Below are 24,577 nucleotides of genomic sequence, written 5' to 3'. Positions count from 1 at the left end.
AAATTTGGATTGGTATTTTTTTTAAAGTAATAAAAAAAAAAAAAAAAAAAAAAAGGTCAGATGTGTCACACACCTTTCATTCAAGCATCCAGGCCACAGAGACAGACAGACAGATTTCTATGGGCTGAAGAGTATCCTTTTCCAGGGCTAAATAATGAAACCTTGTTTCAGGGGGGAAAAAAAGAGGCTGTATTTATTATATGTGTGTATATGATGTGTATGAGTGTGTGTGTCATGGTCTGCATGTAGAGGTCAGACAACTCTGTTGGTTCCAGGGACTGAACTCAGCTTGTAATGATTGTGGGACAACTCTCTCTGCCTGCTGAGCCATCTCACCAGCCCATTTTTCCTACTTTTGCAACAGTGCTTTTCAGTTTGGTCCACCAGGAAAACTTGCAGCGCTTTTTCTCTTTGCTTGTCTTTGTTTATAAAGACCTCATAGAATGATGTTTTGAAATAGCTTAATGCTAGTGTTTTACATGGAAAATAAATGTCTTTAAGAAGGAAAGGGGGTCATTGTTTAGAGGTGGCAGCTGTACAAGGAGCTCTGTCCATTTCCTTCTTGGGTTTTCTTCAGTATTTAACAAGGTCCAAGGTGGTAATAGAGGTTTTTGTTTCCTCTCATTCATTCTAGATCTGCTTGACATTTACATGGAAGGATGCTTTTGATAAAGGTTCCCTGTTTGGAGGATCTGTAAAATTGGGTATGTAATTTTTTTTTTTTTTTACTGAAAAAATTTCTGCCTCTTCCTGCCTCCCGTTTCCCTCCCCCTGGGTATGTAATTTTTAATAAAAATTATAAACTTGACTTGAGCATTTTTACTGCTTTTAGATTTTTTTAAAGTTGCTCTCCTAATTCCTTGTGATTACTAAAGTTTTTTTTTTTTTAATTTCATTTTATTTTTAACTTCAACTTCTAATCCAATGTAATTTCAAAATATTTTCAGAGCCCATGCCTTGCCAGGCACTGTCCTAGTTACAAAGATACATAAGGCAGTTGTATTCAGTTTGGTTGTGAAGACAGTTATCTCACTGAAATGTACTATGTGTACATGTGTGTAGGGTGCACCAGGGGATGATGTTTTGATCCATGAGAGACTACATGTATGATGGTGGCCACATACGATTGTTGTCTGGTGATACTGTACCTGTCTTACTTTGTGTAACTACACGCACAACAACAAAGTGCTTAGCGGCTCATTTCTCAGAACATATTGAAGTTATTGAGGCATGGCTGTAAAATCTCATGGGAGCATAGATGAGGAAGTTAGTTCTACCCACAGAAAGCAAGCAACAAGTTAGGTCTTGAAGGATGAGTTTGTACAAACATTATAACCAAGGTTAGAAAGTGAAGTCATTTTGATCAGACAGCACAAGCCTTAATTTCCTCATCTGAAAAGTGGAAATAGTATTTACTTCATGGAGTAACTGTGTAGGATAAAAGAGTGAAAACATTTAAAGTCTTTAAACAGTGTTCATTAAGTATTAACTGCAATGAATAATAAATAATCATGCTGTTACTATGTATAAATTATAGTATATTTGTATACACATTATATGATGCCCATAAGAAATAAAGGGTATTTCTTATATAGTAGAAATACCTTATGTAAGATCTAACAGCAGGGGGTGGTGGTGGCGGACACCTTTAATCTCAGCACTTGCGAGGCAGAGACATGTGAATCTCTGAGTTTGAGGCCAGCTTGGTTTACATAGCGAGTTCCAGGACAGCCAGGGCTACACATAGAAACCTTGTCTCAAATAAAAAGCAAGCAAACAAAAAGATACAGGATAGACTATATATCTTAAGATAGTGTGTGTATATAGTATGTACATAGATATACTTAAGTAAATATATGTGTTTACTTTATGTATAGGTGAGAAAATAGGAATATTGTAAAATATTATATTTGTTCTATATAAGATATGATCAATGTAATAATTATTGTTATGGCTTGAAACCATAGATTGAATTGGATTTAGGAAAGCAGTTGTAATGGAGCATAGACTGTAAAGAGGTACAAATGTGCTCTTGAATTTTGCTTTCCCACTTACATATGAAGAGCCAGCCATTAGTGTTACTTACTTACCAAGGGTTTCCTGTCTAGTATGTTACTGAATTCTCCAGGAATGCGATAAGGAAAGACACTTTCATTGCTAGTTGAGTATACTGGCTTGGAAAGGTTAAGTGACTTGTGGAGGGTGTGCAGCTCGGGCTTAAAGGGGCTGAGATGGGAATGCAGAGGGCCTGCTCCAGGACTAGATCATTTGAGAGATCTGCTGGAGATGATGAGTCTGGATTAGGTAGTGGGTATGGTCAGAGAAAGTTGGGCTTGGAAGAAATTCTAGGAGGTGAAATTGACTGGCTTTATCTCACTGTCAGGGAGATGAGGAGGAGCTAAGAGTCTGAGATTTGACCTGCTGGATATTTAGTTTTTGATAGGTTGAGTTTGGCTTTTCAGTTACATCTGTGTAAGATTTCTCTGACATTTGGTAATAGTAGATTTGAAACTCAGATGAGAGCGAGCGAGCGAGGAGATCTAGATTTGCTAACAGTTACTCATGGATAAAGATCCATTCACCTTTGACAGATTATAGGCAAAATCACATAAAATCTAGAACTAGGGTGAAGTTGAGAAAAAGTGTTTGGACTGTGGAGGACCAGGAAGAAACATTCTCCATGGAAGTGAATGTTGAAGTGTTTTTCAAGGCCATGCTGTCCAGTGGTCCCTACACTTAGTTTCATACTAGCACAGTTGGGGGGCCTTGTTAAAATTACCATTCTGTAGTGCCAGGACTTAGGATGGGGAGGCAGGTTCATCAATTTTAGCTTGGCCTTGGCTACATAAGAGTTCTTGGCCAGCCTTGGTACCCTAAAATGGCAACAGCAATAACTGTGTATACAGTTTTATGCATGTACAGCCTTAAGGTTTCTTTAAGGATGTTAACTCGGATCTTTGACTTGTTGAAATTGTTTACATTTATTCTGGGCTCAGTTTTTAGTTACCTTTGTTTTTTGAGATAGTGTCTTATGTAGTCTAGGCTGACTTGATCTCCTTATGTAGCCAAGGAGGACTCAGAAACCCTGATTCATTTCCCAGAATGCTGGGAGTACAGGTGCACAATACCATTGTACCTTGATCATCTGTTTCTCTCAGGATCTCCGCATACTATTTGCCTTTTTCTTTTTTTTTTCTTTTTCTTTTTCTTGCTTTTTTGAGACAGGGTTTCTCTGTGGCTTTGGAGCCTGTCCTGGAACTAGCTCTGTAGACCAGGCTGGTCTCGAACTCATAGAGATCCACCTGCCTCTGCCTCCCGAGTGCTGGGATTAAAGGCGTGCACCACCACTGCCCTGCACTATTTGCCTTTTTCATGTTACTTTGTTTTCTTATAGTTATTTAGAATGCAGATTGGAGCAATTGATGTGTCTGATGAGTGAGTGACTGAGGAGATCATGATGGGTTTGGGAACAAGTAGAGAACTGGATGCTTTTAGAGAGGTGTCAACTACTTCCTGGCCCTACTGTGTGCAGTAAACAGCTGTCTTTTGCTCTGGTTCTTTGAGATGGAATGTGCACTGTTCAGTGTAGACAGCCTTCTGAGTGGTTTGGTTTGGTGATGAATGTCTCTTCTGTCAGCTTCTGGCAGACATGTTAATCCTCTTGTTTTTGAATCTCACTGTCCTAAATACTGCATGTAAGTAGACTTACATGTCTTCTTTTTAAGAAGTTGTAAGAAGCATAATGCATGGGGTTACCTTTTAACCATTTTGAAGTATGTGGTTTTTAGTAGTGCAAGGGTACATCACACTGTAAACACCTCTGCAAAAGTGCTTTAATTCATTAAACAACAGCCTTTTGGCCCCATCTTTGGTACCCGCTGTCTTTGTACTTTTGTCTCTAAGACTTTGACTCCCTTAGGTATTTCCTGTAAGTGGAATCCTAGTCTTTCATGACTGCTTATTGTCTTACATGTAGGTTCCTTTCTTGGAAGTTGACTAGTGAATACTTTATTGAATGTTTCTACGTCATTTTGTTTATACTTCCGTTGGTTGATGCTCCCTCAGGTTGCTGTTTGAACATAAGTGCAGAAATTCCCCCATGAGATTCTGCATTCAGCTCTTTTTGCATATGCCCTGGAGGGGTTTCTGGGTCATAAGAATCATTTTAAGATTTTGAGGTCCGGCATGCTATTTCCTATAGACCTGCCACATTTTGTATTCCTTCAAGTAAAAGTTGCAGTTTATCTCTGTTGTTTATTTCTTTTTAAAAGTTAATTAGCTGTGTTGATAGATGTGGGTTGTGTGGATTTTTCATCAGAGAAAGGGGGATCTGGAAGACCATCAAGGAAGCACTGGTATGCTTATGTTGATGTAAGGACTGGTGTGTGTACATATGCATTCATTGAAGGGGGAAGATAAAAATTTGAGAGGTCATAGAAAATTGGAAATGATTTATTTGAATTTAAGTAATTAAGTGAGAAATAACATAAAGATATGTTTTACATTTTTGAACCTAACTGTAGTAAAAATGTGGGAACAAAGAGAAGGAGAGAAAGAATAATTTATTCTTCTTTTGAGTTTTTGATGAGTATAATGTGGGAATATGGCAGCCGGTCTGCAGTAGGTGAGAGGGCAGGTCTTGGGACAGCCCCTGGGAGAGAGGCCATGGTATTTCTCATTAAATATTGTTTTCTTTAGAAAAAAAAAATAATCTGATACATTTTTCCTTCTCAATTTTTTTTTTCCAGCTCTTGCAAGCTTAGGATATGAAAAGAGCTGTGTGTTGTTCAATTGTGCTGCCTTAGCTAGCCAGATTGCACAAGAGCAGAACCTGGATAATGATGAAGGATTGAAAACCGCTGCTAAGCAGTACCAGGTATGCAGAAAAGCAGTTCCTACGCAGGGATGCACACTGGATGCAAGGGGTGACTGGCATTTAGGTGATAGCTGTTGCCTTCCTCATGACGGTTGCTCCAGGAATGTCATGCTCTTCAGTAACCTGATCCTCGTTGAGTCCTTGGGTAAACCCTTCAGCCCTGAAGCCCTTGTTCTAGTGCCCATGTCTGTTTTTCTCTCTGTACTCCCACCAGCACCTAGCACAGTGCCTGGCACATAATAGAGGCTCAGTGAAGGTTGATTGGACAGCAAAGATGACATGTGTGGGCGAATGCCATACATTTGTAGAAAACCTCTTAAATGACTTTAGTAAAAAGTGGTTAGACATTTATGTGTGCATTTTCTCAGGGCGAGGCACACCCGCAATTTCAGTGGTATGGCAAAATTAAGAACTTTTGACAAAAAAAATAAGTTGCATGTAGACTCTGGAGAAGTTGTGTTTAAATGTGGTCAGGCCTGGACTGCTCTTAGCATAGCTTACTATCTCAGGGACCGGTCGTTGGCTACTATGGCATGCTGTTTCGTGCCACTTTATTATTTACTGACTTTTAGTTTATTTTTGTTTCAAATATAAGAACAATGTCATATCTTTTTTAAAAAGTTACATTTAAAAACTGTGTGTGTGTATTGGTATGGTTGAGCATGTGTGTGGAGGTCAGAGGACAACTTGTGAGAGCTAGCTGGTTTCTCCTTCCACCATGTGAGTCCTGTGGCTTGAGCTCAGGATGTCAGGGTTGGTGATAGGCACCTTTCCATACTGAGCCTACTTGCTGACCCCATGATAGTCTTGTTAACACAGTGACTTTGAGGTTGCATTATTTACCAAGTTAACTCACTTTAATATCCCAGATTGACTTGACTTCTTCCATTTTCTCAGCTTATAAAGTAATTTTAGTAGTAACCCTAAAATAACATTTGGGAAGAAAAATGTAAAGGGGGACATTTCACTAGGAAATCCTGAAGGCTAGGAAATGTCTGTCAGTGGCATTGCTGGCCCTCAGAGTGTGCCATTTGGGGTATCCCCTAAGCCTAGTATGCTTATTTGAAAGATGACTTTGTTTGGGATAAAAGCAAGAACAAGTAGAGGCTGGAGGAATGTTTCGGTCAATAATGAATGCAGTTGCCTTGTAAGCTCAAGTGAGCTTGACCTGGGTTTGATCCCCAAAATCCATACAATCGATGCTGGATTTGGAGGTATATGCTTATAATGCATTTCCTAGACCTTACTGACCAGCCAGTCTAGCCTCATGGGTGAGCTCTGGACCAATGAGAGGTTCTGTCTCAAAGGAAGTGGGCAGTGGTCCTGTGGCTTGAGCTCAGGATGTCAGGGTTGATCCTCTGGGATTGTCCTCTGACCTACACACACACACATACACATACACACGCACGCACACACGTAGCCATTTGAATAGTCTTTTATCTCTTCATCTGTTCTTGGGTAAGTTTTGAAGAAGTGTATCTGCTAAATTAACCTTGATTACCTTTAGCCATTCTCTTACTTTACTCTTCCCTGTTGTCACCTGTGAATCTTTGATAAACTTTTTGTTGTCCTAGAATCATGGTAAGGTCCTTGTCTGTGAATGAGATGCTTTAGATCACAGTATAGAAATGTGCACGTAGTTACCTTATCGTTTTCTCGGTTGGCTTGTAGGTGTTTGTGTGTAACAGTAGAAAATTAAGTTTCAATGTTAAAGATTTTTTTTTCTCTCCTTCTAGTTTGCTAGTGGTGCCTTTTTACATATTAAAGACACAGTTTTATCTGCCTTAAGTCGAGAACCTACTGTGGACATATCTCCAGATACTGTTGGGACCCTCAGTCTTATTATGCTGGCCCAAGCTCAAGAAGTATTTTTCTTAAAAGCCACACGAGGTAACTCCAGTTTCTTTTTTACTGTGTTACACTGAAAGCAAGTGCTAGGTTTTTATGCCTAGATAGTGATGGGATCATTGAGTAGTCAAGCTCACTTCCAAGGGAGAGTTGCCTGGAGGAAGGTAGAACGCTTCCTTCATGTGGCAGTGACTCATGGTCTGGTTGTGGGATGGCTATGGGATCAATGATTTCTTTTAAGGTTTGATTTAAGTGTATATGCAGATGTCTGTGCCCTGCAGGTGAGAAAAGGGCATGGGTTCCCTGAGCCTGGAGTCACAGGCATTGTGAGCTGCTTGATATGGGTGTTGGGATTTGAACTCTGGTCTTCATGATTGAGCAGCAAGTACTCTTAATCATTGAGCCATCAAGAAAGGTTTTTTTAAAGGTAGCCCTGTTTAAACCACACTTAAATGACAAAAAGCTATTCAGGCAATATCCTTGGTGACGAGGGCTTAAGGACAATCCTTATAAAGGTATGTAAGACAGTGTGAGGGATACAGACTGAATGACTAAGTACAGAGAAATTGAAAATGTGGAAGCAGCATAAACACAACTTATTTTTTTTCTTAAAATGGCAACTTCGGTGTGGTGGCTCATGCCTGTAATCTCTACACATGGGAGGCTGATACAGGAGGATTGCCAAGATACTGAGGCAATGCTAGATTACCTAGTGACTGTCAGACTAGCCTGGCAACAGTGAAACCCTGTCACAAACTAAACAAACACACCCCAAAAATTCTGTATGTGGTGACTCATACCTATAGTCATAGGATTTAGATTTAGGCTGAGTTGGAAGCCGTCTGGGCTACAGAGTGAGACTGTACTTCAAAAAAAATCATGGGGTTGGGGAGGGAAGCGAGAAGCAGCTTATGTGGAGATAGAAGACATATAACTCAGTGTTGTAGGAGGCTGCTTATTTGTTCCTGACTGCTCAACCCCAAAATAACCACATAGAAACTGTATTAATTAAATCATTGCTTGGCCTATTAGCTCTAGCTTGTTACTGACTATCTTTTACATCTTAATTTAACCCATTTCTGTTAATCTGTGTTTTGCCACATGGCAGTGGCTTACTTGCAAGGTTCTGGCTTGTCTGTTCCCAGCAGTGGCTACCTGATGTCTCACTGACTCCACCTTTCTTCTCCTAGCATTCTGCCTAACTCTGTTCTGCCCTGTTAAGTCATTGGCCAAAACACATTCTTTATTCATTAACCAATAAAAGCAACACATAGACATAAGGACCTCCCACATCAATTCAGCATTCCCTTTTGACTTTATAATGTAGTGCTTTCTGGAGTATTCACAGAACTTCATAGTCACCACTACCTTATGTTAAGATATCATCACACCCAAGAATAACTCTAATGTCAGGACTCCCTTCCTTCTGCTTCAGCTGCCAGCAGCCATTACCTATTGCTGTGGCTTTGCCTTGTTTATGGAATTGTTTATTTACTTATTTTAAAACAGGCATATGTAGCCAGGGCTGGCCTGGAACTTGGTATGTAGCTAAGGACAGCTTTGAATATTTGATCCTCTGGGTTTAGGCCCAAAGTACTAGGGTTATATAGGCTTTCTTCATCATGTTTTGCTACCTGTGAAATAGTTTCTGTGCAGAAGACTAAATTTCATCAATATGGATTTCTTTAGACATATATAAATTTTTCTTTTGTCTTTTTTTCTTTTAAATGTGTGTGGATATGTGGTTGCTGTATGTATGTGCACCAGTTGTGTGCTTTTTGAAACCATTGAAGGCCAGAAGAGAGCATTGGATTCCCTGGAACAAGAATTAGATAAGTGTTAGCTGCTGTGTGGGTGCTGAGAATTGAAACTGGGTTCTCTGGAGGAGCAGCCTGTGCTCTTAACTGCTGAGCCATCGCTCCAGTCCCGGGTGTACACATTTTTTTTTTTTTTTTAAATTTCAGTGTCTATGCCAAGTCATGTATCAGGTTATCTTATTTACTTTATTATTTTAGTTTGTGTGTGTGTGGGGAGGTGGGAGCGAATGCAGGCACATGTGTGCCTTGATGCTTCTGTAGAGGTCAGACGGCAACTTTGAGGAGTTGGTTTTCTCCTTCCACTGTGAGTTCTGGTGATGGAATGCAGGCTATCAGAGTAGTGCAGTGTGTATGTACTTTGCCCTGCTGAGTTTTGTTGCTGGCGCTTATCTCATATACTTCAGTTACAATGATCATTAACATTTTATTTCAGATAAAATGAAAGATGCCATCATAGCTAAGCTGGCAAACCAGGCTGCGGATTACTTTGGTGATGCCTTCAAGCAGTGTCAGTACAAAGACACTCTCCCCAAGGTCAGCTATTGTCTTCATTGACACTTGGTTATTTTACATATGGGAATATTTTTATGTGTGAGAAAAAGGTTGAAAAGTATGTTTTAACAAAGAGATCTGCTATTTTAATGGAGCCTTTGAAGAGTAGATTTAGAATGTTTTCTTACGTTGTAAGATGCATGAACTGATCTTTCATGGGATGCCTTTCTATTTACTCTTCACTAAGTTTGTTTCTCTGAGCTAAAACTCTTTCTGGGAAACGCTACTCCTCCGTCCTCAGTCATTTCACCACCGGATTGGTGACGTTTTGGAAGCAGCACGGTGTGGAGCACGTCGATGACTCACGTTTCAATCGTTGTCCTATTTTCTTAAGGATGAGCCTTAAAGCACAACAACAGGCATAAAGAAAAAAGGAGAAGGAAACCTAAATTCATCCGATTCTTTGATTAGAATTAAGTTTTACCAACAGGTATAGGACATTTGGCTGCTAATGGGCAGCTAAGGAAAAGCAGCCATCCTGACCACAAACCGCAGGAAGCATTGTTGCAATGTAAGCTTTTCTGAAGGGGCCATGGGAAGACTGTCCAGCCATGTCTCATAAATGACAGAGCATGTGACCGTCGGGCCAGTAGAGCAGGAGTGGTTAAAGTAGAGCATTAAACACCAGCAAGAGGGACTTTTTTCCTTTTTGGGTTTTTCAAAATAGGGTTTCTCTGTGTAATGCTGGCTGTCCTGGAACTCCCTATGTAGACCAGGCTGGCCTCAAACTCACAGAGATCTGCCTTCCTTTGCCTCCCAAGTGCTGGGATTAAAGGTATGTGCCACCACCACCTGGCATGAAGGACGTTTTAACTGCACTTCCTCACAGTTGGACAAAGAAGAATTGGTTATTTGTGGTAGTAAATGATATTTGTAGGAGAATCTGTGAGTTTAAGTTATTCAGGGATCTTTGTACATTATGAAACCTCAGAGAACATAGGGTACAGTTAAAAATAGATGGAAGGTACCCAATAGTACATGAGCAGTGGAGAGCTAATATTGAGATCTGTGGGTTTAAGGCACACTGGGCTTGAGATCATTGTTGGGCACTTGCCTAGCTAGCACCTGAGACTCGGTGGGTCCCATCCATCCCATCCATAGCATTGCCACTGTCCCCTCCCCCAGTGTTATGGAGTTTGCCCAGGACCCTTGTAGTATTCAGAACCTCTTTCTGTATGTAGCTGCACAGTGCACTGTCATATCCTGTTACATCAGTAAGTCAGTCCTGTCCCAGTCCTGTCATCTCAAAGGCTTGAAAGCCATGTCTGCAGCATTCCTGGGTCTTCTTGGAACATCTTTACTGAGATGTTCCAGCCTTCCTTGAGTACGGACAGTTTTGGACTACAGTGTGTTTGAATTTCTCCTTTCACTAAGTCTCCTGAGGTATTTCCACATCCAGTTCTGACTAGATGTCTGTAAGCAGCAACTCAGTTCTAGTTCTCATTGGATGTTTCTAAGTAGTGGTTCAGTGCTGGCTTTTCCTAGCAGACAGGAAACGCTCATGGTAGTCATTCGGTTCTTGATATAACAATTATTGGGTTTTTAAAAATATTTCAGAAAAGAGATTGCAGGATGGAACTTGATGTTTTGGAAGAGTTCCTACCAATATAGTGACTTTCTTGATTATGTGTTTGGATTTAAGTATATTAGACTATAGTTATTTTAAAAATAAATTAGGGCAAAGTTACACTTTATAATCAGTTGTATGTCTGGGATGTATTTTTGAGTATATAATACTGAAATGTTAATATTTATATGATATTAAATGATTTTTTTTTATTGGCTACCATAATCTTTTTTTTACAGTCTCTCAGCATAAGAATTTATGTGAGGACTTACTTTACTGTCTTTTGTCTTTTAAACATGATGAAACAGTCAGCTCTAGAGCAGTTTCATTAGTATATGTGAGTAACGGTGGTGTAGGTACCTGAGGGCTGGGTAAGGGCTAAGGAAGTTTCTAAAGCTGGGCTTGGTATTCTTCCATGAACTTCCCAACTCATGCATGCCTTCCTATCTTCCTTGTAAACAAAATGCTTATTTCCCGACTCCATAGAATGAGCTTTAAAAAAGCTTTACTTAACAGTTTAAAACAACAAACACAAATCCTAATTTTAACTGAAAGAAAATTGAATTTGTAGACGGCACTTCCTGCAAAACCACAAGGTCTTCTCTGCTCACACCTAATGACTAACCTATCTAAACCATTACTGGGTGATTGTAATTTCTGTCTCCTCTCCTTTCTCTTCCTGCATCCTGTTGTCTGTGGTGGTTTGTGTGGTTGGACTCTCCCTGGTCAGTATTTTTATTTCCAGGAGGTATTTCCCACTCTGGCTGCCAAGCAGTGTATTATGCAGGCCAATGCTGAGTACCACCAGTCCATCCTGGCCAAGCAGCAGAAGAAGTTTGGGGAAGAGATTGCAAGGTTGCAGGTGAGTCTCTTGGTGATAAATGTTTAGGTGACATCCTTCTCCCGTTTCTGCCTAATGAGACCCAGTTTGCCCATAAACGCTTCTTGTTCATTGCCTTTATCAGCAGAGGCAAGTGGTGGTTTTCATCCTTATACTTACAAGCATGTTTTGCAAACTCGTACAGGCACCTAAATATTGCATTTAAATTTTTATTACATTTATTTATTTATGTATGTATGTATGTATGTATGTATGTATGTATGTATGTATGTTTATTGTAAAAATCATCTAAATTAATTGTATTGTCATGTCCCAGGAAGATATGTACTGATTAACTTGTGGTGTAGGCTTATAAACTGGAGATCATAGCCCCACAGTTTGAGAAAGATGTGGTGTCATGTACTCTGGTATTTTCATTGTGTGGTTCTTTTTCTTCTACACGGTGGGTATGCAGTGGGTCTGTGTGTGTGTGTGTGTGTGTGTGTGTGTGTGTGTGTGTGTGTGTCTGTCTTAGGATTTCTGATGCTGTGAAGAGATACCATGACCATGGCAAAGTTTATAAAGAAAAATGTTTAATTGGGGTGGTTTACAGTTCAGAGGTTCATTTTCATTTTCATCATGGTGGGACATGACTGTGTGCTTGCAGTCAACAGGAAGTGAACTAGGCATAGCTTGAGCATATAGGAGACCTCAAAGCCTGCCTCCATAGTGACACACTTTCTCCAACAAGACCACACCTACTCCAACAAGGCCACATCTCCCATTAATGCCACACGCTTTGAGGGTCATTTACATTCAAACCACCACACTTTATGACCAGACTGGCTTCACATTCCTCATCTTCCTTCTCCAATCTCCTGAGTGCTGAGGATTTAGCTATATTTTACTACTGCCAAATTTTAACTGTTATGAAAAAATCTCAAAAATTAAAGTATGAGTTAACAAGTATCCTATCCATTGCCTAGCTTCAGTGACTATTTATATTTGCAGTTTTGTTTGTTTTCAAGACAGAATTTCCTGTGTAGCCTAGTCTGGCTTCAAACTTGGGCTTTTCTTGGATCTTGAATGCTAGGGTACAGATATGCTCTAATCATCTTTTATTCCTGGCTTTTTTTTTTTTTGAACCAGTATCTCACTATGTAGCTATCACATTGTTTAGCTTTGAATTCCTGATGCCTCCACCTCCTCAGTGCCAGAACGACACAGCAGTGCACTTGGTTATTTGATGCTGGAGGTTCAACCTAAGGCCTTGTGCATGGTGAATGACCACTCTGTCTTCTGTTGGTGATGCTTCTAGTGTTTTATTTGATTTACTGGATTGTTTTATTTCTAATATTTTTCTTTTTCTATCATCCATCCATCCATCCATCCATCCATCCATCCATCCATCCATCCATCCATCCCTTCCTCCCTCCCTCCCTCCACTGATCTATCCAGGAACTCACTATGTAGACCAGACTGTCCTGGAACTCACAGAGATCTGCCTGCCTCTTCCTTCTGAGTGCTGGGAATAAAGGTTTGCGCCACCACCCAGCTCCTAACAGTTTTAGGTTACTGAGTTTCTCACTCACGGTCTTGACTTTCTCATTTGTGTTGCTGACGTTTTTTCTGGGTTGTGAATTAATATCTTAACTTAATCTCCTTGTTTGTATTCTTTGAAGTCATGGATCATGTGTATGGGTGTTTTGTCTGCATGTGTGTCTGTACACCATTTTTTTAAAAAATATTTATTTATTATGTATACAATATTCTGTCTGTATGTATATCTGCAGGCCAGAAGAGGGCACCAGACCTCATTACAGATGGTTGTGAGCCATCATGTGGTTGCTGGGAATTGAACTCAGGACCTCTGGAAGAGCAGGCAATGCTCTTAACCACTTGAGCCATCTCTCCAGCCCCCTCTGTACACCATTTTTGTGCGTTCCCTTTGAGGTCAGAAGGGGGCATCTGATACTCCGGAATTGGAGTTACAGTTGCAAGCTACCATGTGGGTACTGGGAACTGAACCCACCTCCTCTTGAAGAGCAGGCAGTGCTTTTTAACTTCTGAGCCATCCCTCCAGCCACCATTTTTAGAAATATTTTTAAAAAAAAAGATTCTTTGGCCTTCATTTATCCTTTTAGTTTTTTTTTTTTAGTATTTATGTTATAATCTTTTAAAGATTAAAACATATATGTATGGGTTTGTGTCTTTGTGTGAGTATGTGCACACAAGTGCAGCTCCTGCAGAGGCCTCGAACAGGTGGTTGTGGGAAAAGGTAAAATTCAGAAGTAAGAAGCAAGGTTAGATGTAGTAAAGGCAGAGGGAGAGCATGGACTGTTAGGAAGCAGAATAGTGAAGCATAAGAGATGAACAGAAGACTGTCTTTAACAGTGGACAATGCTTTCTCTCTCTCTCTCACACAGAGACAGAGAGAGAGCGAGAGAGCTAGCACTGTCCACTGTTAAAACAGTCTTCTCACACACACAGAGAAAGAGAGAGCACTGTCCACTGTTAAAACAGTCCTCTCTCTCTCTCTCTCTCTCTCTCTCTCTCTCTCTCTCTCTCTCTCTCTCTCTCTCTCATACACACACACAGAGAAAGAGAGAGAGATCTGCCTGTCTCTGTCTCCTGAGTGCTAGGATTAAAGGCGTGTGCCACCACTGTCCAGCTCAGACCATTTTTTTTCTAATGGGATTTTGGTGTTTGACTTGCTGTATCTTATTGTGTGTCAAATTTATGCGGTAATGTGTTCTGTCTCTAACATGGAGCTCAAAGTTCTGGAAAATTACACTGTGGTGCTGTTCACATTTCATTTATTTATTTAGTCCAGATATTGTTTGATCAAGGGTGTTATAATCTATTTTGATATGGACTGAATTATCTTATATGGCTAGTGTCTTACATACAGAACTAAGAAGTTTTGTATCCTATAATGGCAGGTAGTAAAACATCTACTCGTTTTATATCTGACAATTGAGTTTTGAAAATTTTTTATGTATAGTGTTTTGTCTGTATGTTCACCATGTGCGTGCAATGTCAATGGTCAGCAGGGGGCATTGGATTCACCCTGGAACTAGAGTTACTGGTTGTTTTGAGCTGTTTTGTGCATGCTGGGAATTGAACCCAGGCCCTCTGTAAGACCTGTTTAGTGTTTTTAACCACCAGTCATTGTTCAAGACCACCTGGAATTCTTTTTTTTTTTTTCCTTATTTTCTTTTGTTGCTTTGGTGTCTTGAGACAAGGTTTCTCTACATAGATAGCCCTGGCTGTCCTGGAATTCAATACACAGACCAGGCTGGCCTTAAACTCACAGAGATATACCTGCTTCTGCCTCTCCAATGCTGGGATTAATGGCCTGGGCTTATTAGAATGTCACACTTCTACCTGACAATTCTTTTAACATGCTATCTGCATCAGATACATTTACATTTGTACCACCTTTTTTCCTTGGCTGACTGATTTCCTGTGTTGTGGAGTCACTCTTGGTGAGTTCCACCGTTTCACTGAGAGGACTGCTTCTTCAGGTTCTGCTCATGGGAGTGTCATGGAGAGGTGCATCTCTGGTCGCTGATGTCTGTGGTTTCAAGACTCTCTTCCAAGGGCCCCATAAAGGCACCCAGAACTTCTTAATCACTGTTAATAGTTGTGCAGCTTGTGGAAATAACATGCAATCTTCATTAATGTCAGGGTGTGTTGATTGACCCCCAGCTTTCTTTTATTGCCTTGGTAGCTCAATCATCTATTTACTGGGCTGTCTGCTCCTCCCCTTTTATTATTAGTTGTTTTGTCATGGATTTTCCAGGTTATCTTGCTAAGCACAGAATTTCGAGAGTTTAAAAATGCTTGGTAGAAAAAGCAGTCATCTTCAAACAAACACTGTATATATAAATGTTTATTTTTAGCATGCAGCAGAACTGATTAAGAATGTGGCCTCTCGCTATGATGAATATGTCAATGTGAAGGATTTTTCTGACAAAATCAGCCGTGCCCTTACTGCAGCAAAGAAGGATAATGATTTCATTTACCATGACCGCGTTCCGGACCTTAAAGATCTGGACCCTATCGGCAAAGCCACCCTTGTGAAACCCACCCCAGTTAATGTACCCATCAGCCAGAAGTTCACGGGTAGGTCTGTTCTCTGTGTACTTTAGTCAATTTGTGTTTTCTCCAGGTTCTCCCCCTTCTTGTTTTTTTTCCCCTCAGTGACCCTGAAAACTGCTCATTTTCCATTTTTCACGAAGAAAATGGTGCTTTGATGAAGGCTTCTCTTTCCTTCAGGCTGATCTGTGTTACAATGTAAAATCTCACATATTTTCTCTAATACTTTGAATATAACCTTCATTTAAGTTGTTTAAAAGAAACATGGGAATAGAAATGGTATACTCCTGATGTCCCAGCACACTTGAGGCTGAGACAGGAGAAATCTGAGTTTGAGGTCTGCCCGGTCTACATAGTGAGCTCTGGGCCTAACTTGGCTTTCGATTGAGTGAGATGAGCAAACACAGCCAACTGTGGACAAGAAAGTGTGGGAAAGTTAGGTGTTGTGTCTTCTGTGACGTTTCCAAGGGGAAAGTAAGCAATGGAGCACCTGTGAAATATGAACTGTGGATATTTGAGACAGGGTTTTGATAAGATTAGGACTTTAGATGAGCCTACCCATTTTGCTGATGGAACATTCGTTACACCATCACTGAATATAAACATATGGTTATTTACTTTTTTATTTACTTACTTATTTGAGAGGTCTCATATAGCCTAGACTGGCCTTCATCTCACTGTGTAACCTAAGTTGGCTTTGAACTCCTAAATCTCCTGCTTTAGCTTCCTAAGGACTGAGACTATGGGTATGAGCCACCATACATGGATAATTTTTAAACTAGTATATTCTAGTGTGGTATTTGCATTAGATCAATGTTATTATTACAGCCTTTCTTTGATAGTGTAGATATATGTTATATATGCAATATTTGATAGCTTCTAACAGATCTCCTGCATTATAATAATAATAGGAAAGAGTGATTAACTTAGTTTTGTTTAATAAACAGAAAGTGTTAACTGTGTGCAAGTGACTAAGCACAGACAGATGCACTTAGTTTGTCTCTCACAGCACCCTACGATACAACTATTGATGTCTTTGCTACTGATGACGATGCTATGGCTCAGAGCAAGTATGTTTCCCAAGGCCACATAGCTAGGAAGTGACGGACTGTGAGCACACAGTCTGTCTGATCATCAAGGGAGCAGAACCACTAAGATCCTTCATATATGATGACTTAAAACTTATGGGAATGAAGGTCTGAGAGGAGCTTTCATTGCTCTTGACTGTCAATATAGTGATTTGGAATTCTGTTTACCACTGGCTTTCATTATGATGTAGTTTCTGATCTTGTGACATTATAGAGAAAACGAATAGTCCTGTCTGTAGTTTGAGTCTGTTTCATGTTTCATATGTCTTATTTGGATCTTCTCTTCTGTTTTAGATTTGTTTGAGAAGATGGTCCCTGTGTCTGTGCAGCAGTCCCTGGCTGTGTTTGGTCAGAGGAAAGCTGACTTGGTTAACAGATCAATCGCTCAAATGAGAGAAGCCACTACTTTGGCAAATGGGTAGGTGGAAACTGGTCTTCAGAAGCTGACTTAGAGGTTCTTAAGTTAGGTGCTTACTTGTGCTTTGAGTAATTTATGAACATTTTTTAGTCTTGAGCCTGGAAATGAATACCAAGCAGACCCAATACTTGTTCTTTTCGGTTATTTTCTTAAGAAGCCTTAGAGTTGGAAGGAATGGAATTACAGCAAAAGGTAAGACAATTTGACTACTATTTTGTATTTCAAGAGACTTATTTGAGGAACAGTGAGTAGAGATGAGCCCTTTAAGATGCATGGTTCCAGGCTGATGAGGTGGCTCAGCCTGTGTTAAGTGCTTGCTGTTAAGCCATATAACACCAGTTCTGCTCCTGGGACGCTCATGGTGGAAGGAAACACCTGCAGGTTGTGCTCTGAGCTCCACATGTGCACTGTGGCATGTGAGTGCCTGCACATATACTCAACAAAAATACATGTAATCAAAAGACTCTTTGAATCATTAGGTACTGTAAACCAACTTTTATATTAAGAAAATATTCTGTGGGCTAAAAGTTAGGTATAATTTACACATAATGAAATGTGCTCATTTAAAGTGTAGTTCATTCAGTTTGGTAAATGCATATACCCACGTAACTCCCACGAAGAATATAACCTATGTCAATCGTCTTGCCTCCTCCCCTCAGTCTGCCCTTAGTTCCTGGTTCCTCTCACGTGTTCTGTGTCACTGTAGGTCAAGTTCACTCTGTGCAGTTTGCCATAAATGTAAGCCCTGTACTGTGAACATTGTGTACATCTTAGTTTGCCACATTACACACCATATACAGTACTAACAGTGCATGCTTCATATGCCTCGGGAAGCAGAGCTAAGTGATCTCTATAGCTTGCCCTCCAGGGATCCACTTCTCCATCTTCTAAAGGTTCCACAACCTCTAAAACAGCTACCAGCTGGGATCAAGTGTAGAAGAACATGAACCATGGAGGATGTATTCCATTCTACCCACAATACTCTGAGCATTTCATCATTATGACAAAGCACTGTGAAAACTGCCTGAGGGAGTGCCTTAGTTTCTTTTCTGTTACTATAAAGTACCTTGACAAAAAAGGCGATATAAAGGGTTTATTTTGGCTTAGAGTTGCAGAGGGATGGGTAAGGGTATGGAGGCTACCTGGGATCAAAATTAGGCCCTTTTATGTGTTAGGCACATCTTAGTCATGTTATATTCTTAGTCATTTATTGCCTTTTCAAAATTTAAGTTTTCCTGGGACCAGTGAGATAGCTCCGTGGGTAAAATCATTTACTTTCAAGCCTGATGACTTGAGTTTGATCCTTAAGACCCACATGGTAGAAGGCAAGAGGTGACTCTTGCAAGCTGTCCTCTGACCTCCACATGTGTGTCTCTCTTTTCATAAATAAATTAAACAATAAGGTTTTTTTTTTTTTTTTTTTTTGAGACAAGGTTTCTTTGTGTAACCCTGGCTGGCTGTCCTGGAACTCACTTTGTAGACCAGGCTCGCTTCAAACTCAGAGAGAGCCCCTGCCTCTGCCTCCTGAGTGCTTGAATTAAAGGTGTCTGTCACCACCACTGGCAAGTTTTTTTCTTTAATCATCTTTTTTTTTTTTTAAAAAAAAGATCCATTTAACATATCATTTTATTATAAATATAACTAATATATTTAATGTGTATGAGTATTGTGCCTGTATGTATGTATGTATGTATGTATGTGTACCATGTGTGTGCAGTGCCAGTGGAGAACAGAAAAGGTGTCAGAGTCCCTTGATTTGCCTTGATGGATAATTGTGAGCTGCATGTGATTGTAATGGCAGCTGTATTCTCTACCAGTTCAACAAGTGTTCTTGACTGCTGAGTTCCCTCCTAACCATCCTTGTCTTAAAAAATTCTTCATGTATTTTGACTGCAAGTCAGATATTTGTTATTGCATATTTTTTTTTTCAATTTTGGCTTTTGATGCTTTCAATTTAAATGATTGTAAAATTTGACTTTTTGTTATTGAAACATTTGTACTGGTTCCCTCACTCCCTTCCTTCTTTATTATATCTTATCTGTCTGTCTGTTCGTTCATCCATCCATCATCTTCTGTCTGTCTATCCATCTCTTCATTCAGGGCCTTGGACTTCATCTGTAGCTGAGGATAATTTTGAAGTCCTGATTCTCTGTTTCTCATGTTCTTTGGCTTACTTGCTTTATTTTGGTATCACGAATATGTATAAATTCCTCTGCCTTTTCATGTAAATGAAAAGTGACTACCATAAAACCCAGAATGTGGGTGAGTCTGTAATTGATACTTTGACCTTCTGTGTTCTTTGATCTTTTGCAAAGATACAAAATTATAATAGGGCATGCACCACTGTGCCTAGCGTTTTTCTTGCTTTTTGTTTTTTAATTCTGAACTCTGAACTTAAACATCTCAGTTCTTTTAAATTTTTATAAATTATTGAAAAATTTATACTGGTATACAATGAATCTTTGTAGTGTCCATCTCCTACTTCTTTCCTCCAGCTCCGCCCATCCAGCCAACATATCTCTTCTCCCCCTCCCAACGTCTGTTCTTTAATTAGTTTAACTGTATTAATCACTGATTTCCCCCTCCCTCTTATTTTTAATAGGAGTCATCCTTGTGGCGTGTTAAGTCCATTGTTGATGTGGGTGGCTGTAAGTGACGGCTGTTTTGAAGGTGGTGTAGATCTACACATACAATGTCTCCTGTTTTGCAGGGTATTGGCTTCCCTCAATCTTCCAGCAGCAATTGAAGATGTGTCTGGAGACACTGTTCCTCAGTCAATACTTACCAAGTCTGCATCTGTAGTTGAACAGGGTGGCATCCAGACTGTTGACCAGCTGATAAAAGAACTACCCGAGTTACTACAAAGAAATAGAGAAATCTTAGAGGAGGTATGTTTGAAAAGATTGGCTTTTCAAGTAGAAACTGACATCTTGGTGTCTCCTTGGTTTTGAGGGTTATTACTCAGTGTCTGGTTGAGGTCACTGTGCCTTCCTTGCCTTTATTCTCAGGAAGAATTCTATTGAGTGAGAATGAGTCTTTTTTCCTTTTTTAGTTTTTCAAGACAGGCTTTCTCTGTATAGCCCTGGCTGTCCTGGAACTTCTTTGTAGCCCAGGCTGACCTCAAACTCAAAGAGATCAGCTTGCCTCTGCCTCCTGAGTGCTGGAATTAAAGGCATGTGCCACCTTTACCTGGCTAAAAATGAGTCATTCTTGGGGAAAATAAATGCATAATAGCTAAATTCATATGACCATTGACTGCTGGCTACTAGTAAACTATGGGACTCAACCTCTTATAAAACTTCATAATTAGTCATTTTTTTTGAGTCTAGATCAGGTTCTGTATTAGATACCAGATTTTTGATTCCAGGTTGGCCTTGAACTTTACGTGTAGCCAAGGATGACCTTGAACTTCTTTCTGATCCTCCTCTTTCTACTTCCCAAGTTCCAAGATTACAAGTGTGCACCTCACACCCAGTTTATGCAGTGCTTGGGGCAAGCACCAGTTATGCTGCAGCCCCAGGTTTTTTAGTGAATGTGAATCACACTAAGGGAGTTAGATCCTTTATAAGGCAGTTATATTCATTTGCCATATGTGTGGCAGTTTATGAATAAAACACCTGTGTAAGGCTTCCCTCCTTCCTCCCTCCCCCTCCCTCCCTCCCTCTTCTTTCCTCTCTCTTTCCCTTCCTCCCTCCCAATAATTATCTGTGTGGTTCTCCTTTTGTAGTATTAATTACAGTGTTATTTTCCTCAATTGCAGATAGGTTCAGACTGGTCATGTGGGTGCAAGCTGGGCCTTTTTACTACAGCTTTAATCCGTAAATATTTGTTTTCTCTGATGACTTTTGTGGAATTTTGTTTACCTTATTTCTTTGAAGTGTAGGCAGAAATCTTACGTGCTTACTACAGTAAGAATCTTGTGTGTGGAATTGTTTACCTCCCTTTGCTGTTTCAAAGAGAAGTTGAAGCAGTGACATGCCGAGCCCCTGGGGTATATAGGGCATGCTTACTATTATGTTACAATAGGACTATAATATCACAATTTTATAGCTTGATAATGACAGGAATGTTTATTTTCTTCACCTAACTTTTCTTGAGTTAAGCTCTTAGGGACTGTGGTACATTTCTTAAACTAAGAGGTGAGGACATTGGAGTATCATTACTCAGGTTACACACATACACAAAACTTAGACCGTGTCCCTGTATTACATAACTAAAATACTATTACTTGTGTTTAATGTTGAATGAATTTTGACTGAATTCACCTTCTGTTCAAACCACTGCAACCCTTTGAACTTCTAATCTTCCTGCTTCCATGTCCTAAGTGCTGGAATTACAGGTGTGTTCTACTATACCTGGTTTTTATGTGGGGCTGAAGACTGAACCCATGGCTGTGTGCATGCTAAGCATGTACTGTACCCATTGAGCACCCTGTTTTACTGAGAAAAGTAATAAATACCCTTAACTTGGACTGCGCTCTCACGCGCCCCCCCCCCCCCCCCCCCGTGTGTGTGTGTGTGTGTGTGTGTGTGTGTGTGAGAGAGAGAGAGAGAGAGAGAGAGAGAGAGAGAGAGAGAGAGAGAGAGAGAGAATATGACTGTGGTAATAAAATCCAGCCCCTTGTCCCTGTTAGACAAGTACTCTACTACTGCCCCAGATCAATTTTCTGTCATGTTAAAACTCAAGATTTCTGCAACAAAAATTATCACTCTTTTGTACTAATAATGTCAACACCTAGAAGGCAGGAGGGTCACAAATCTGAGGCTAGTCTGGGTTGTATATTGAGACCATTTCAAACAAAACAAAATTTACATAACAATCAATTAGTGGTATTGAAATATTTCTACCTCATTGGTTATCTCTATTGGGTTTGTCAAAACAGGTATGGTGTCTTACACCTATAATTCCAACACTCAGTAAATGGATGCAGAAGGATTTAAGGCCAGCCTTCTCTTCATAGCACTGGGCTACCTAGGGCTATGTAACAAGACACTGTCTCAAAAAACCAAACAACTAACCCTCTCAGACCACATAAACAACAATTAAATTATTGAGGTTTTCTTTTTTAAATGCTAGAAATGATAAATGATATCTGAAGGATTTTTGCATCCTTTTTAAGTCTCTAAGATTGCTGGATGAAGAAGAAGCAACTGATAATGACTTAAGAGCAAAATTCAAGGAACGCTGGCAAAGGACTGCATCCAATGACCTCTACAAGCCTTTACGAGCAGGTAACATGGCACAGATGAGCTGCATGCAAGTAAATTCCCACTTTATCCATGCATATTTTTAAATTAGACTCAGTTGTAAACTCATTTTTACTGAACTTTATATGACTAATGAAAATGCAGGTATTTCCCCTTGATTAACAAAGACAAAGACAAAACAGTACTGAAACTCATCTAGGTTTTCTGTGACTAGTGGAATGCAGCTGATTTGTGAGTCTCAAGCTTTTCCAAGCCCCACATATATTTTAAAAACACACATGAAGTGGTAGGTATGGTCTTGTCATTCCTTTTTGACCTAGTAGTGAATCGAGTGAATCCCTGGTAGATAAGAGAATGAACCTTAACAGCTACTTTGACAGCTTTTTAAGAATTCAATTATTAAGGTTTGTGTTTATAATACATAGTGTCTTCATTTTAGCTAGAAACAACTTTATCTTTGTTAGATTTTTCAAATAGATCTACTTTTCTTTGAAGTGAGATTATTTTCTGAGAGAGGAGTACTTTTTCATGAGTTGTACCTTGTTTTGGTGTGAATGATTTCTTCCTGTATTCTGAGTTGTAAGAAGAAACTAGACAACTGTCAGGTTTCTTTCACCTGGCAAATGTTAGCCACGTGAGAACAGATTACTGTGCCCTAGCTCCATGGACAATTTTGTCTTTTTTTCCAAAACCAAACTGTGCCGATCTGTAGAAGATGAGGTCTGTTGTCTAGTGAACTGGGGCCTGGTGAAGAGGGAAAGGGAATCATGCTGAGGACCAGGGCATTAAAGTGTCAACCCCATGAGCCTGAGTTCTGGAAACTCTTTTCCCCAGAGGGATCCAAATTCAGAGCGGTTTTAGATAAAGCTGTGCAAGCTGACGGAAACGTAAAAGAGCGTTACCAGTCCCATCGTGACACCATCGCCCTTCTGTGTAAGCCGGAACCTGAGCTGAATGCTGCCATCCCTTCTGCTAATCCAGCAAAGACCATGCAGGGCAGCGAGGTGAGAAGGTGGAACTTGCTCTGGGTAGTCCTGTGTTTGTAGAACTCTGTTCAAGCTGCTGTGTACAGTGACCTCCTGGTGTCTTCCTGTTACTTTTTAAACAGTGAAGAATGGGGGATGAGGTATAGCTTCATGGTGGAGCACTTGCTTAGCCTGCTCCAGGTTTTGGGTTTGATTCCAAGTACCACACAATCATGCATACTCACACACAGACACATATACACATGTAGACATAAATTAGGGTGGTTATGTCTAAACTAGTATTATATATATTGCATGATACAGAATTATTGATTAATATCCTGATGTTATTTTCATTTCTTGAGTTCTTTTTGTGAGCTGGGTACTAAGTTCTAGGCACTTATATGGTAACAGTGTTATTTTTTGTTTTTTATACATTGGTGTTTTCCCTACATGTACGTTGGTGCCGGGATCCCCTGAAATTGGAACTGCCATATGGGTGCTGAGATTTGTTTTGAACCTGCTCTTCTGGGAGATCAGCCAGTGCTCTTAAACACTGAGCCATCTCTTCAGCCCCCATCATAATATTTCTTTCTTTTTTCTTTTTTCTTTTTTCTTTTTTTGAGACAAGGTTTCTCTGTAGTTTTGTCTGGAGCCTGTCCTGGAACTCGCTCTGTAGACCAGGCTAACCTCAAACTCACAGAGAGATCTGCCTGTGTTTGCCTTCCAAGTGCTGGGATTAAAGATGTGCATGTACCACCACTGCCTGGCCCATGATGATATTTCTAATGATGAAACCCACAGAGCCTCTGATTAGGGAAGTCCTAAAGAAGAGAGAAAGCGCAGGTGTAATCTAACAGTGCCCACTGTAAGGTAGAGTGATGCAGATAGGGTAGCTGCTCCCTGGTGCGCAGAAAATAAGCTTGGGCAAGAGACAAATACTGTAAATTTCTAAAGTGGTTCATATTGTTCTTTATTTCTCTTTGTATAGAATAATTTTATATATTCTAGCAACACTTACTATGTGAGATAGTTTGTTAAGTACTTTGAAAAATTAGCAAATGAATCATAGACACCCATTATTTATCTCAATTTGCGGTCCAGTGTGGACAATAGTGTTGGCATTACTGGCAAGCTCTGCACAGTTGTTTCAATGAAACTCCGGGCTTTGTCTACAGTACTGAGCTACTTCTCCAACATGGGGATCTAAACCACACTCAGGCACTTTAAAGACTGTAGGCATACCCTTTCCTCTTTTTTTTTTTAAAAAAAAAAGATTTATTTTTATTATATTTTATAAAAATGTATGTGCCTATCT

At 40.0% G+C, this 24,577-nt stretch overlaps 1 protein-coding gene across 2 annotated transcripts in view; it reads left to right on the top strand.

Moving 5' to 3' along the window:
• Pdcd6ip (programmed cell death 6 interacting protein) overlaps window positions 1–24,577 on the top strand; it is a 53,285-nt gene that overhangs the window by 17,300 nt on the left and 11,408 nt on the right. The window contains exons 3-12 of one of the 2 annotated variants that reach the window (XM_005348022.2): window positions 635–704; window positions 4,749–4,876; window positions 6,613–6,766; window positions 8,975–9,075; window positions 11,406–11,522; window positions 15,386–15,608; window positions 16,964–17,087; window positions 19,798–19,975; window positions 22,207–22,318; window positions 23,129–23,298. In XM_005348022.2, coding sequence (XP_005348079.1) covers window positions 635–704; window positions 4,749–4,876; window positions 6,613–6,766; window positions 8,975–9,075; window positions 11,406–11,522; window positions 15,386–15,608; window positions 16,964–17,087; window positions 19,798–19,975; window positions 22,207–22,318; window positions 23,129–23,298 — 1,377 coding nt within the window. Of the gene's footprint in view, window positions 1–634; window positions 705–4,748; window positions 4,877–6,612; window positions 6,767–8,974; window positions 9,076–11,390; window positions 11,523–15,385; window positions 15,609–16,963; window positions 17,088–19,797; window positions 19,976–22,206; window positions 22,319–23,128; window positions 23,299–24,577 lie in introns of both variants that reach the window. The other variant, XM_005348021.2, reaches the window with a different exon arrangement.

This window comes from Microtus ochrogaster, chromosome 5, assembly GCF_000317375.1.
Source record: "Microtus ochrogaster isolate Prairie Vole_2 chromosome 5, MicOch1.0, whole genome shotgun sequence".
Taxonomy (NCBI): Eukaryota; Metazoa; Chordata; class Mammalia; order Rodentia; family Cricetidae; genus Microtus; species Microtus ochrogaster.
The sequence above is the reverse complement of the archived record's forward strand: the minus strand, read 5'-3'. Positions and strand labels throughout refer to the sequence as shown.